The 14342-nt window shown below is 37.1% G+C and overlaps 1 protein-coding gene across 1 annotated transcript in view; it reads left to right on the forward strand.

Moving 5' to 3' along the window:
• Positions 1-14342, forward strand: part of GPC5 (glypican 5) — a 1411748-nt gene that overhangs the window by 332502 nt on the left and 1064904 nt on the right. Inside the window, exon 5 of the mRNA XM_045480577.1 lies at positions 12682-12807. Within this exon, the coding sequence (XP_045336533.1) occupies positions 12682-12807 (126 nt within the window). The remainder of the gene's footprint in view (positions 1-12681; positions 12808-14342) is intronic.

Raw genomic sequence — 14342 nt, forward strand, 5'->3', positions numbered from 1 at the left:
CATGTCATACTGAAATTGATCATTTTTATAGGAGTGTATAAAAATTATCTCAGAATTTTTAGCAGAATCTATGGGGTCTAAATCAGGGTGATGAGTGAGGCTCATTTCTGTTATTAAACTAGCAAAATTAATTGTATGTAGAAGCATCATGGGTGCTCAGTATATAGCAAGAGTACTAAGCACTTTCTTCCACTTGGCTTTGTGTAGATAGCAAAAAACATTTCCATCAGTTTAAACCTTTCAGTGGCATTGGAAGTGTCTTAATTAGATGCATATAGCTAATAGGGGAAAATGGGGAACAGGACATTTACATTTTTATCCCTTTGCATATTTAAGGAAATGACAAAGCTGCCAATTCCTCCACAATTATCCTCAAAATAGGAGAAATGTGTTTCTAGGGTAGATTATATCCTTTGATGGGCATACTGTTTTTTTGTACTTTTTTGTTTTGTTTTCCATCTTCACTATAAGACACACCATTTCCAGGACCCATCATGATCTCTAGAATCATATGTGGAACCTCTTCCTTGGAAGTACAACTGAAGAAAGTTCAGGGGTAGTTTCAGGATGATTCTTTTTATTTAGGCCCATATTTTAGAGTTACAGACTTTCACCTCAAGGTTTCTTCTCAAAAATATGCTTCATGCTGTTTAATGACTTTGAAGATCAACAGGTCTAAGGTGCTCCTTTTGCTGGGTCGGTTTCAGCCTCCTTCAGCAAGAATCTTGTTAGACATGGGCACTGCGACTTTGGGGTCCCACAAATTGAGTAAACTCCAAGGATTTCTAATCTTCATTGTATTTGGTTTATCTACATTGTCCAATGTAAGCTAAGCTTTATATAAACAAACCGATGTATGAATAATCATGATGGAAGGATGTATTATTATAATTCTCATCACATGGATAATATTTTAGATGTTATACTTAAGCAAAGGTAATTATACATTACTCAGCTCTGATCAGTAATATTCTGTGCCACCAAAATTATACCTGGGTTACATGTAACCTTCAAGAGCCATTTTTTTCTAAAATGAGAATTACTAGAATAATAAGAATAAAATCAAAGATGAAAATATCTCATTTTCTCTGAACCCTTTTAATTATAGATTTTCTGAACCTAAAGCACATACTTATACCAGAGTTCAGGAACACAAGTACTTGCAGTAGGAGTTATACAGTAACCGAAGATACCAGCAAGAACAGTTTATACCAGACATATATTGTCCATCGGGTAAGTTGGTGGGTGGCAATGACCAAGAATAGATGACAGAAATCACAAATGAAAAAAAAAAGACAAAAAGGAATGAGGAAGAAATCCATTTATTGGCAGACTATTAAGGGGAAAGTTTTTTTTTTTTAATTAGTTTTCTGCTAATGCTGAGAAAGGAAAATATTATACAAAATATGTTCATATCCTCTCAGTCATGGAATTTATAGTTAAAATTTCAGTAACCACAGAAAATACTTTACTGCAAAAGACAGTAATATTCAAGGTTTGACCTAAAATGCTGAGTCTCAAAATATAGTTACTCAAATAATGAATCTTAGTATTAATGAAGTTTGCTAGAATCATTAGATTTGCAAATATTTGACTGAATATTCTTGTTGATCTTGACCCAGTCATGTCCTAGACATTTTTTTCCTGTTGAAAAACTAATAACATGCTTTCTGAAACCAGCATAACTGAACAAATAATTGCATATTTTTATTAAAATGAACAAAAACTATGAGGCAGGAAAAGTTATGTCTCTTCTCTTTTGGGCTGGATGGTCAATTTCCTCAATACTGTCTGATTTGTTTAAATATTGGACATGTGGTCCTGTGTTTACTTTCATAAATGAGTTAAGATCTTTGTTTAAAGTGCTTTTTAATGGAGAACAGTCAGTGCTTTCTGAGGTACATTTTTACAACATGGGAAAACGAGATGAGAGTTAGTTTTGAAAACTGAGTTTTGACATCAGGTTTAAATCACTCTTTTTAAAGGAGGATGCTTTCAGAAAGGGTGCTTTTTACTGGGACATTAAATGGCAATGTGTTGGGTTTGGAGAGTTACTGAGAAGTGAGGAATAGAGGTGTCTGTCCTAATTGTATAGATGGCTATGAACGTTCAGCTCAGCGCTAGTATAAAATCACCACCTTGGAGTGTGAAACATACAGCACAGGTCAAAAAGAATCCTCTGCAGAGGATATCTGAGGATATTAGCATGTCTCCAAGGTCCTTTTCTGTTTCTCCTTCCCATTCCTCTCCCCTCACTGACCCCGTGCTCTGCAGCCTGCTGCCCATCTTAACCCCTTCAGCTTTGTTGAGAAAGCATAGTAAATCTTCTAAGGAAGGGAAATCGTGTCACGTGAACAAGACTTCCTATGAGGAGGAAGGAACCTGGAATCATTTAGTGAGAAAAAAACAAAAAAATTCTTTTCTTTTGAGAATGGTGGGGATCGTTTGGTCCCAGCTTCCATAACGACCAGTAGGTTCAAGTGGGGTTCAGAGAATACACTTTATGAGTTACTCTTTTAGGAAAAATACTTTTTATCTTTTTAATCAAATATGAGTGCAATGTGGTTGTAACACATTTACATTTATGATGATTGGTGCCTCATACTGCATAGCTTTTTAAGGTCTTTTGATCCTCTCCACAATCTCTACATGCATTGCAAAGTCTAAGGAAAGGGACCAGGTAACTAGATTTCAATTCTCCCTCTAGCTAATTTGACTGTATACATTTAATGACTTTCAAGCATTTGCACAAGAACTGTTACTGCCATAGAATAGAAATTTAAATATTTTTTTTTATTTTGAAGATTTTAAAAATATTTTGTCAAATGGAATGACTTTGTTCAGAATAAGATAAATTTATTAAATATAGATTCAGAATATGTAAGAAAAAATAGTTCTTATCTGGAAACATGTAATTATATACTTCCTCTGCTGAGCTGGAGACTGACATTTTAAATGTCTACTGTTTGACAACTGTGGTCAGACATCTCTACAGGGTTGAGTCTGCTCATTAGTGCCACATTAACCTTAACTTTGCCTCAGGCCATTAACCAGCAAACTGCACATTTGACCTTTGTTCTACAGATATTTTCAAACAGTATGGGAGGCACTGCTTTTAATTTGGGTTCTGTATTATTTGTGGACTGACTTTAGGGGTAAAAAAAAATCAATACATGTCATTAAATAAAGAAGCGTGTATAGTCTGAAACATTCCACAGAGAGAAGTTCCATTTGAAAACAAGATTCTTCTCCAATACCTTGCCAGATAATTAGTTTTGGTCAAAATTAGAAATAGTCCCTTTTATATTATGTTCAATGGCAAAAAAGGAGAGGAAGTACAGTATGTGACAGTTTATAAATGTTCTATAATTGCAACAAATTCTTGCTATATGAAGACATAAGATTGAGAGGTAATGCCTTTTGAATATAGCTCTGTGTTCAGCAACATCTAACGAAATGAAATACAAAATTGAATGTAAAATCAGAGCCATATGCTTAAGTGAAAAAGGCTCCTGAGAGGAAATCAGCAAAGTCTGAAACACGTGGTTGCCACTCTTTAAGCCATACGTATGAGGACGATATCAGCCTTATTAATTAAAATGTAAATTAGTTTAGTGGAATGTTTTCGTAGATTGTGGTGGAGTTGCTACATTCAGATTATGGAATATTATACACCTATCGAAAAATAAGCAAGATCTAGACTTATTAATCTCATATGGGTTCATTATATGTTGTCAAGTGAGAAAAGCCTATTGCATGCACATGTATATAGCTTGGTCCCAGTTTTGTAAAACCAGACCATCACTATGTCTCTCTTTCTGTCTGTCTGTCTGTTTTGGGTTGCTAGATATCGTGCACATAGAGGAGCTGAAGAAAGCAGACCAGGCTGCTAACATTGGCTACCTCAGGAGGGAGGGATAGACACACTATGGAGGGACATACTAACTTGTTCTTCGTGTGCCTTTTGATTACTGTACCATTTATGAAAAGATATGTTACTTTTATCGTTAAAAATGACTCAAGTCAACACTGATGACACAGCCAATCAGAAGTGTTGCTCAATTTTATAGTAGGAACTGGGCATTCCTGTGTCACCCAAAGTATAAATGACACTTCAGGGTGAGTCGCATTTCCTTTCATAGTTTTTTTTCTTTACCACGTGACACATCAGGAGACCTTTCTGGCACTGCTGGCCTCAAGGGCATGGGAAGCAATGAAGCAATAACTATGCTGGTCCATGTTTCTCCCTCGCCTTTAGTAAGCTTAGGGCAAACAAGGCTGCAAGCTATGAATGATCAATTGTGCTGCGGCCCTTTCCGTCTTTTCTGTGCTAGCACAGTGGACAGAGCCGCTCATTAGCCAGGAAGCAGAATTTGTCCCGCTCACTGCGTTCTGCATCAGACCTTTCACACTGGTAGAAATATACAGATAAATCCTGCTTAAACAAATTGCCTTCTAAGTGCAGATTTTGGCTGAAATAAATGTTGTATCTGTGTCTTCTAGTCCAACAATCTACTAATTGTGTTCTATTAACAGCATGAGAATTTCTGTAAAATTTTTGAAACAGGTGGAAACATTCTTCTGTATAAAGGTTCATTCAAGTCTGATTTATCAGATATTCAGTATCAGCCCAACATTGCTAAGCAATGGCATTTTGATGAATTAATTAATTAATTAATGAAACCAAGATAGCGAGGCCTGCTATAATTAAATTCCTGAGTAAGTTAGTCATTTTCACTTGTTTTTTTTTTTTCTTCTCTGATTTTCACTTTCCTTAGTTTCCAAATGAAAGAATAGGTCTAAATCACAGGTGCTCAACTCTGGCCATACATTTGGATCCTATAGGAACATTTCAGAAACACTCATGTGCCCAGGTCCAACTCCAGACCAACACATCTGAGTGAGGGAGAAATGTAGGTGTGCAGTTTACACATTTTCTTGGCGATGACAGTGTACAATTAGGACAAAGAGCCATGGGAACAGATGATCTATGGCTCTTTCTGGTTTTGTAACACGGTATATCTGTGAGGTGATAATTATGATAGCTATCTTATAGAGCTATATAACTAAATATTATTGTGTCCCTACATATTAATTTCAGCAGCACATATATATACAATCTGTCTTGAGCCTGTGTAGTCTGGCACAGTTTGCAGTCTTCCTCTGTTAGATTTCTTCCATTTTCTTTTTTTTTTTTTCTAAGTTTATTTTTTTATTTTGAGAGGGAGAGAGAATACAAGTGGGGGAGGAACAGAGAGAGAGGGAGAGAGAGAATCCCAAGCAGGCTCTGCCCTGTCAGTGCAGAGCCCGATGCGGGGCTTGAACTCATGAACTATGAGATCATGACCTGAGCCAGAATCAAGAGTTGGACGTGTAACTGACTGAGCCACTCAGGCACCCCAGATTTCTTCCATTTTCTTTTTTTTTTTCTTCAATTTTTTTTTTTTTTTCAACGTTTATTTATTTTTGGGACAGAGAGAGACAGAGCATGAACGGGGGAGGGGCAGAGAGAGAGGGAGACACAGAATCGGAAACAGGCTCCAGGCTCTGAGCCATCAGCCCAGAGCCCGACGCGGGGCTCGAACTCACGGACCGCGAGATCGTGACCTGGCTGAAGTCGGACGCTTAACCGACTGCGCCACCCAGGCGCCCCTCTTCCATTTTCTAATGCAACACACGAGGAAGGCCTCTCTGATATTTCTCCACAGTCTAGGAATGGGCCCCCTAATTTAGTTTCCAGGTCAATTGTATCCTTTAAAGACTTTCAATTATTGTTATCATTTTAAAAATGTATTTTTTTTTTAGAAACTTCTAATTATGGAAGCTCTTAAAAACTAAGACTGCATCTGGGACCAAACCAGCAAGAATTTGCTGAGGGCCTGTTAGATACCAAACTGTGATCCAAACTGTAGGGATGTGAAGAAGACATTACTCTTGCCTTTATCGAATGTCTCCTCTAATCAGGGAGGCAGACGTGCAAACAAAGGGGTTATAATATCAGATAGCCAGGCCTGAAAAACAGATGCCTGGTGCTGTGCAATAAACAAGGATGAACAAATAAAACTGCACAGGCTGGTCAGGCAAGGAGGTGGAGGGGAGATGAGTTTTAAGCTGAATCTTGAAGGACAGACAGAAGGTTGGGAGAATGATGGAGGAGAAGGCGATCCAGGGTAGAGGAAACTGCATGTGCTAACCTGGAATCTTAACCCGTAAATATTGAAATATCTTATGCCTTGTGAGTATATGTGTGCGGTGTTGGCTGGTGTGTGTGAATGGAGGGAAGGGGGGGCTGTCATGGGGAGTTAAAGGGTGGAGAGTGGGTAGATTATGTACTATGGGAAGACATTTTATGTGAATAGTTAGGGTTTTAATATTTATTTATTTTTGACAGAATGAGAGAGCGCAAGCAGGGGAGAGGCAGAGAGAGAGGGAGACACAGAATCGGAAGCAGGCTCCAGGCTCTGAGCTGTCAGCACAGAGCCCGACATGGGGCTCAAACCCAGGAGATGTGAGATCATGACCTCAACTGAAGGTGGAAGCTTAACTGACTGAGCCACCGAGGCGCCAATGAATCCTTAGGGTTTTAAAGCAGTAAAGTGTTGGACTGATTTCTAAAGCCAATTCTGGTTACAACATGGGATATGCATCGAAAGGAAGATGGGAGAGCAAAGCTAGATGGGGATATCATTTGTTAAATGGTTACAGGCCCAAATGAGAAATTATTAATTTGTGTATGGCCTTGACATACAGGCTTTGACTAAATATTCTGACAAGCAGTGTTTTCCCATTTTTAAAAAATATTTAAATATTTAAAAAATATTTTCTGTTACTCTTAAGACTAAGTAAGATGTCTTAAGACTAAGGCAAGCAACCGACATATATAACATAGCCCCTCAATGATAATTAGCTGGAGCTTTTACCATCTCCCTGCATTTATTATTCTCCTGGTTTTAACTGGAAATACTCTCATAACTGTAGAAAAATAATTGTGTGGATATAGTCACCCTTCAGCAAGTTAATTTTGAATCATCCAAAGAACAGAATATTTTATTTATTGAGACATTTCATGTAAAACTTGAAAAGGAGGCATGATGGTGTAGAGTAGGCCAAGCATTGACCTGGGAACTGAAATATGGATTCTTGTAATAGGACCAACATTAATTGGCTCTGTGGCAGTAGATAAATCTTTTTGTTTTCTTTTTTTTTAACCTCATTATAGCTACTGGTGCTTTATCGCCTGCACTTCCCAATTCAATTTTTTCTGTATCCGATGTAGCACCTCCCCTCGCCCCCCACCGGCCCTTCTTGCAATCACTTTTTGCCACACCACTGTTACTCTCTGTGACCTAAGAACCTCCAAACACAGAATATAAAGTTCTGAAGTAGGAGCTCTCCTCACATTTCTATCCTTATAAACCAAAACTCATCTCAGCATTCAGTCTTTCTTCCGTTATTTCAGTCTCAGAGATTTGCTCCAAAGCGAATCACTCAATTTTTGATAATTTTTACTCTCTATTCTTTTTAGAATGTGAGATCTATCAATTTTTAATTTTCTTTTTCTATTTTTTATCAGTTAAGAAAGGCTGAATTATGATATGGTAGCAAACAACCCCAACCTATCATTGGTTTAGGACAAAAAAAAAAGTGCTTTTTTTCACAACCTATACACATCTTATTTTTTTTAATGCTTATTTTTGAGAGAGGGAGGGAGAGAGAGAGAAAGAGAGAGAGAGATGGAGGGAGCAGGGCAGTGGCAGAGAGAGAAAGAGAGAAAGAATCTCAAGCATGCTCCACACTGTCAGTGCAGAGCCTGATATGGGACTCAAACTCACAAACTGTGAGATCATAACCTGAGCTGAAATCAAGAGTCAGAGTCTTAATCCACTGAGCCACGCAGGTGACCCCATAACCTATGAATATCTTAGACCAGCAGAGACACTGCTCAGGTTTACCTGCTTTATGCCTCAGAATGACGAAGCAGCCTCTCTGTGAAACATTGCCAGTCTTTGGGAAGAGGGAAACAGAAGCTGGCCAAACCACATTGGTTCTTAAAGCTTAAGCTTAGAAGAAATATACATCACTTCTGCCTACATTTACTAGAACCCAGAGCTAGTCACATACTAAAGTCACATACTAAAGCTTCAGAGTGACTTTAAGCCTGGAATGTTGAGAATTGGGATATTTGGGAACAAGCTAATGACTACAAACCCTTGTTATCTCCTTCCCTTTCATACACAAATATTTTCAACTCTCCTGCATATTCAAACAGACAAACATATGCTCAACCAAAACTCTCTTCATGTTCGTCTTTGGGACTTAGAGTTTCTCACTCTCTCTTTAATACTCCTCATACTGCAAATCTGAAGTCCATTACTCTGTTTCAGATGCTTTAATTACTGTATTAGCTTGCTAGGGCTGCCATAACAAAATGCCACAGACCAGGTGGCTTAAACAACGGACATCAGTTCTGGAAGCTAGAAGTCCAAGGGCAAGACATTGGCAGGTTTAGGTTCTCCTGAGGTTTTTCTCTCTTGCAAACAGCCACCTTCTCCCTGTGTCCTCACATGGCCTCTCCTCTGCTCATATGCGCCCCTAGCATCTCTTCTTGTTATTAGGACACTGGTCATATTGGATTAGAACCTATGTGTACGACCCATTTGAACCTTTTTGCCTTTTAAAGGCCTTGTCTCAACATATGAATTTTTGAGTGACCACATATAGAGGACATTTTCATTATTTTAAGTAACCTCTCATAATAGCATTTGACCCTGTGGAGAATCTCTCTAGGTTCAAATTTACTTATTCTTTAATGTTCAAAGCTCTTATCATTGACGATTTTCTTCCTTTGCTCTTTCTACTTCTGAGTTCATTTGACTTTTTCTTACTATGTGCTATTCACCCGAGAGATTTCATCCACATTCATGACTTTGGTCACCACCTCTGTAGATAATGACTCTCATGTCACATGTCCAATCCCCTGGTTCCAAGGTTACATATCCAACAGCAAACATCCATGGTATTCATGGTTCTTGTACCAGTAGCCTTAGCATCATCTGAGTGCTTCTTTGAAATGTAGAATCTTGGGCTGCACCTCAGAACTACTTAACTGAACCTGCATTTTGGCAAGATCCCCAGATGATGTTACACATAGTAAGTCTGAAAGTAGCATTCTACTTGATTTCTCTTTCCGTATGTTCCAAAGAAATTGCAAACCGAACATGTTGGGAATAAAATTAATTATTAATTAATTAGTTTTAACCTGTTCATTAATTTAATTACTCATTGTTGACATTACTATATGCCTTCACAATTGTTTTAAGATCTATACTGGTAAACAAAACAAACCAAAAAAAAATCCTTGCCTGCCTGAATCTTTTATTCTGGAGTGGGAGACAGATGAGAAACAATAAAGCATAGTAAATAAGTACATGACGTGCTAGAATAGAAAGTGATATGCACCATAGAGAGATAAAAATATTGAGCAGGAGAATAGCAATCCTAAGTATAGTGTGGGACATTGAAAAGAGTTGTATCACCCTTCCTTTACTTCTTATTGCAGTGAATAACACTGAGATAATAATCATCCCCTCAGTCACTTGGGGGGAGGTGTTGAAAAAGACAATTAGGAATTATAACTTTTACATTAACTGTCAATTCTAGATTCCTAATGTCTTTCAACTCTATCACTTGCCATGATGCTCACTGACAGATGTTTTTTCCACACCCTCATATTTTCTCCCCCTGAGTCTTGGTTATAGCCCCCTGAGTGACCTCACTGACTTTCTACCTATTTCCATGATCCTGTCATGATGCCATCACTTGCTTGCTGGAAAACATTTAATGGCTCCCTCTGCCTTCTGAACAAAATGGAAACACTTTTTGATGATCAATAAGGCTGATTACAAACTGGCCTCTTCCTACCTTTTTACATAATTCCCATAAGCCTGTTTCCCACGAGCTAAACTGCATATGAGTGTCAGTATTCTCTTTCCTCTTTACCTTTCTTATTGTTTTTTTTGTTGTTGTTGTTGTTGTTTGCTTCCTTTTCTTTTTTTTTTTTTGCATGAAACACTGAGATGAAAGTATTATCTTATTTGTACATTTTTCCCGATTCCTTCTCTGTCTTCACATGTGCACTATAAACACTGTGTTATTATTGTGCATTTTCACCAGAAAGTGCATTCTTAGCAGGTAGGGACTGTCTTGTTTAGCTATGGTGCCAACACAGAGCTTGGTACTCAATAGTGTTCAGTAGTTTGTGACAAATAACTGATAGCTGCTGGTTTATAGAATGAGTGGAAATCTATGATATGTTGCTTTCAGAGGGAACACATGCAAAGGCATGAAGGTGTGTTTGGGGAACAGCAGGTATCTCACTTTTGTGGAATCCTAAAGTATGATTTGACCTGATGCCGAAATAGAGGTGAGAGAGTGCCTTATGTGCCTTTCCAAGATGCTATAGAGAATAGAGAACCATTGATGGCTTTAAGCAAGTGAGTGATGTAGTCTGGGGGTTATCAGATTTGAATTTGAAGAGGTAGCTCTTAGAGGATGAGACGTGATTGTTGAGGAGATTAGAGGTATGCCATTCTAGTGCAGTCTTTCCAGAGAGATGATAGGAGCTTCAGCTAAGGCTGTGAGAGTAGCATTGGGAAAGAGGACTAGAAAAGAAAGATGAAAGCTTTTCCCAAGATGATCTATTGGTTGTGAAGGCACCATTCACTGAGATTAGGACTAGGTTTGGGGCTGATAAGAAATATCTATTCAGTTTTATACCGTCAATTTGGAGATCTCAACATTCTAGCTGTTTTGACAGGCCTCTTCATTTCTAGAAGACTCTTTGATTCCAAACAGGTAATTATTTATAGTGAACAGAATTCAGGACAGGAGTCACACACCTTTCTATTTATTAAACCCCATCATTCTAGGAAAGAATCAGTTGGCTTCATCAATTATGTTTTAGTAGCAACATGAGACTTGGTATTTGTTCATGCATTCCAGTTAGTAGGAATATGGCCCTCATGAGGGAACTTATTTTCTAGGAGAGGAAACCAACTTAAAGCATCAATAAGTATAAATAAGTGGTTACTGTGCTAGTTTCAAAATACAGCATACTTTTTTTTTCTTTGGATTGAGCATAAATTGGAAGTGAGTCAGATTTATGCATCCTACAGTCATTTTGTTATCACTTTCCTGATGAAGCTTTGCTAAAAATTTGGTTAAATACTCACCAAACACTTGCTGTGGAAACTTCTGATCTCTGTGATAATCAGAATATTACATATTTGAAAATGACATTTATCCTACGTATGGATGAGTAGTTACTTAAAACTCCAGCCACTTCCACAAATAGTTCTTTGAAAACAAGTAAGAAAGAGAATTATAAAATTAATACAGTTGAGCATCAAGGGCACTTGGTTGGCTCAGTCAGTTAACTGTCCAACTCTTGATTTCGCCTCAGGTTATGATCTCACAGTTCCTGAATTCTCTAGCCCTGTGTTGTGCAGAGCCTGTTTGGGATTCTTTCTCTACTTCTCTCTTTGTCCCTCCCCAGCTCACGCGTTCACTCTCTCATGCACATGCTCTCTCTCAAAATAAATACATAAGCATTAAAGAAATATAGCTGAGCATCAGTGCTGTCAAAGTCAGATTTGATTTTTAAAAATTTGGTCATTTCAGCTGTAATTTAGAGCAACCCCTCCTCTTTGATCTCATTTTTAAAGAAATTATTTTAAAAATATCAGTGGGGGGTGCAATTTCATAATCACTACGTTTTAATTATTCAACCTATAGATTTCTGTTTGCTTTTCTTCTGTCCCTGTCTTCTAGCCCAGGGGACATCTCCTCTTTATTAAGCTAGTGGCTTTTCATTTCATTGTCACCAAAGCAATGGTTTATGTAAAAAAGTTCAAAAAGGTAGTTTTTAGGACTTAGTTTTTTGAAATGCTAAAACTCAGGTTCCTGGGATATCAAAGCTTTGATTTTAAAAGTTGGAAATTTTTAAGTTTAAAAGCAAGCTAGTTTTTTGTTGAATTTTCCCTTCCCATAATTGATGGGGGAAAGAGATGTACTTCCTGTGAGAGGAAAAAAACTTAATGTATTAAATACTATATCTTCCAACAACTTTTATCTTCATGCTTTTGCAATATATTAAATATCTGTTTTTTCATCTTAGTAAAGATATATTATTTTATGTTTTTATACACCAAAGAGAAGACCCAGATAGGAAAATCACCCAAGTTTAATAAACTTTTAATTAATAAGCAATCAATTAACTTGTTAAAAGCCTCTGACATTTCTATATGGGTAAGAAAGTAGTTAGTGTCACTGTGGTTCAGATGCCACAGCAAGTAAGAGCTTTTAGGGATACTGTATAAAGTGGTGTGTGTGTGTGTGTGTGTGTGTGTGTGTGTACTCCTCACAACTCTTGGACTAGAGTTATATAACACTCATCCCCTGTGAAAACTTTGATTCAAAAGAGGAAATTTTAATACATCCTTTTTAAAAAAAGTATAGTATTTATCTTGATTGTTAGAAAAGTATTGCTAATATATAACAAATAAGCAGTGAGCATTTAAAAAAAGTTACATTCTAAATTTCACACACAACAAATTATGCCATTTATACTGGCATTTGTTATGGGTTTTTGGTTTTAATTGTTTTTGTTATTTTCCCATTCAGGGAATTTATCAACAGCCTTCGACTGTACAGGACGTTCTATGGAGGCCTGGCTGATGAGCTCTGCGTTAATGAATTAGCTGCTGCCGATGGACTACCATGCTGGGACGGGGAGCATATAGTAAAAAGGTATTTGATACGCAATGGTTGTGAAAGCATAATGGGCTCTTTCATCCTTGCTTTCTTTTCCCAGGTCTTGAATGGACTACTTCAGTTTTAACGTTGCCACAGAGGTTAGAGTATACGACAGTTTTATCTCTTTAGTTTGTTAGAAATAAATTTGATCCTTTTTGATGTTTTAGAAATGTGATAGCATTCTCTGGTGTTTGACCATTCTTTCTTCCTTTCTGCTTTACTTGGGCTTACCAACAATTAAGTATTATTTACCATCCATCCAATATGTCTTGTTTGTCAAGTATCCTATTTTTTTCATTTAATTTTATTAGTTGTACAAAGTGGAGAAATTCAATAAAATGTGAATGCCTACACAAAGATTCATTGAAACATGAATTTAATGTATTAAATACTATACCTCAGCAACATTAATATGTCCATCCTACAAGCGTCTCGTGTGTGTGTGTGTGTGTGTGTGTGTGTGTGTGTGTGTGTGTGTAAGAATGGGGTACTTCCATATGTGTCTGTTGGAGGCACTGTTTATTTGTGTGTTGTCAGGGTGGGGGAAACTTAGGGGGGAAATTTTTTTTTGCCTTTTTTTTTCACATTGTCTAGAATTTCTTTGACATTTTCTTTTCCTTTGCTTCCTATAAATGACTGTACTCTGAAGTAATCTCCCGGGCTTAAAAAAGAAAAAGAAAAATCTCCCTTCGTAGTATGTAATAGTAGTCAGTATAACTGGCTGGGAATTGGTCCTTTGATTTTCCAGCACTGGTGATTGTTTTAGAAACTAGGCTTGGGTTGCATTTGGAATTGAATGTTTTAGTGTATTTTATTTTCAACAATCTGCAAAAAGAAAGATAGGGTGTTACGCTTTGTGATTTACAAACATGCCTACTCCACATGAAAATAGGTGGTTTAGTTACCACAAGAGTGATAAGTTCATTTAAAATATTATTACGGGGCACCTGGGTGGCTCAGCCAGTTAAGTGTCTAACTTTGGCTCAGGTCATGATCTCACGATTTGTGAGTTTGAGCCCGGTCGGTCTCTGTGCTGACCCTGCAGAGACTGCTTGGGATTCTGTCTCTCCCCCTCTTTCTCTGCCCCTTCCCAACTTGCACTGTTTTTCCCTCTCAAAATAAATAAATAACCTTAAAAATTTTTTTAATTTAAAATATTATTAGCAAATTAAGCTTAACCATAACACGTACATACTGTAATTAAATAAATTTAAATGATGGAAACTGTTTACATATTTCTGTGTGATCATATTTATTATAACGCTTGTATTCCTTATACATTAAATGATTATTTTGTAGTTTATATCTGAATATCTCATAGAGATTCTTAGATTGCGCAGAAAAAAAAATTATTGAAGGGAGGAATGTAATTTAGTCAATTGTTTTGGGGGGTATAATTAAATTTGAATAAAGTATTTGACATGGATAGTGTTCTTTTTTTAATTATGTTCTTTGGATGTTAGAATCTATTTTTTTTAATTTTATATTTTATTTTTTAAAATTTACATCCAAATTAGTTAGCATATAGT

This window comes from Leopardus geoffroyi, chromosome A1, assembly GCF_018350155.1.
Source record: "Leopardus geoffroyi isolate Oge1 chromosome A1, O.geoffroyi_Oge1_pat1.0, whole genome shotgun sequence".
Taxonomy (NCBI): domain Eukaryota; kingdom Metazoa; phylum Chordata; class Mammalia; order Carnivora; family Felidae; genus Leopardus; species Leopardus geoffroyi.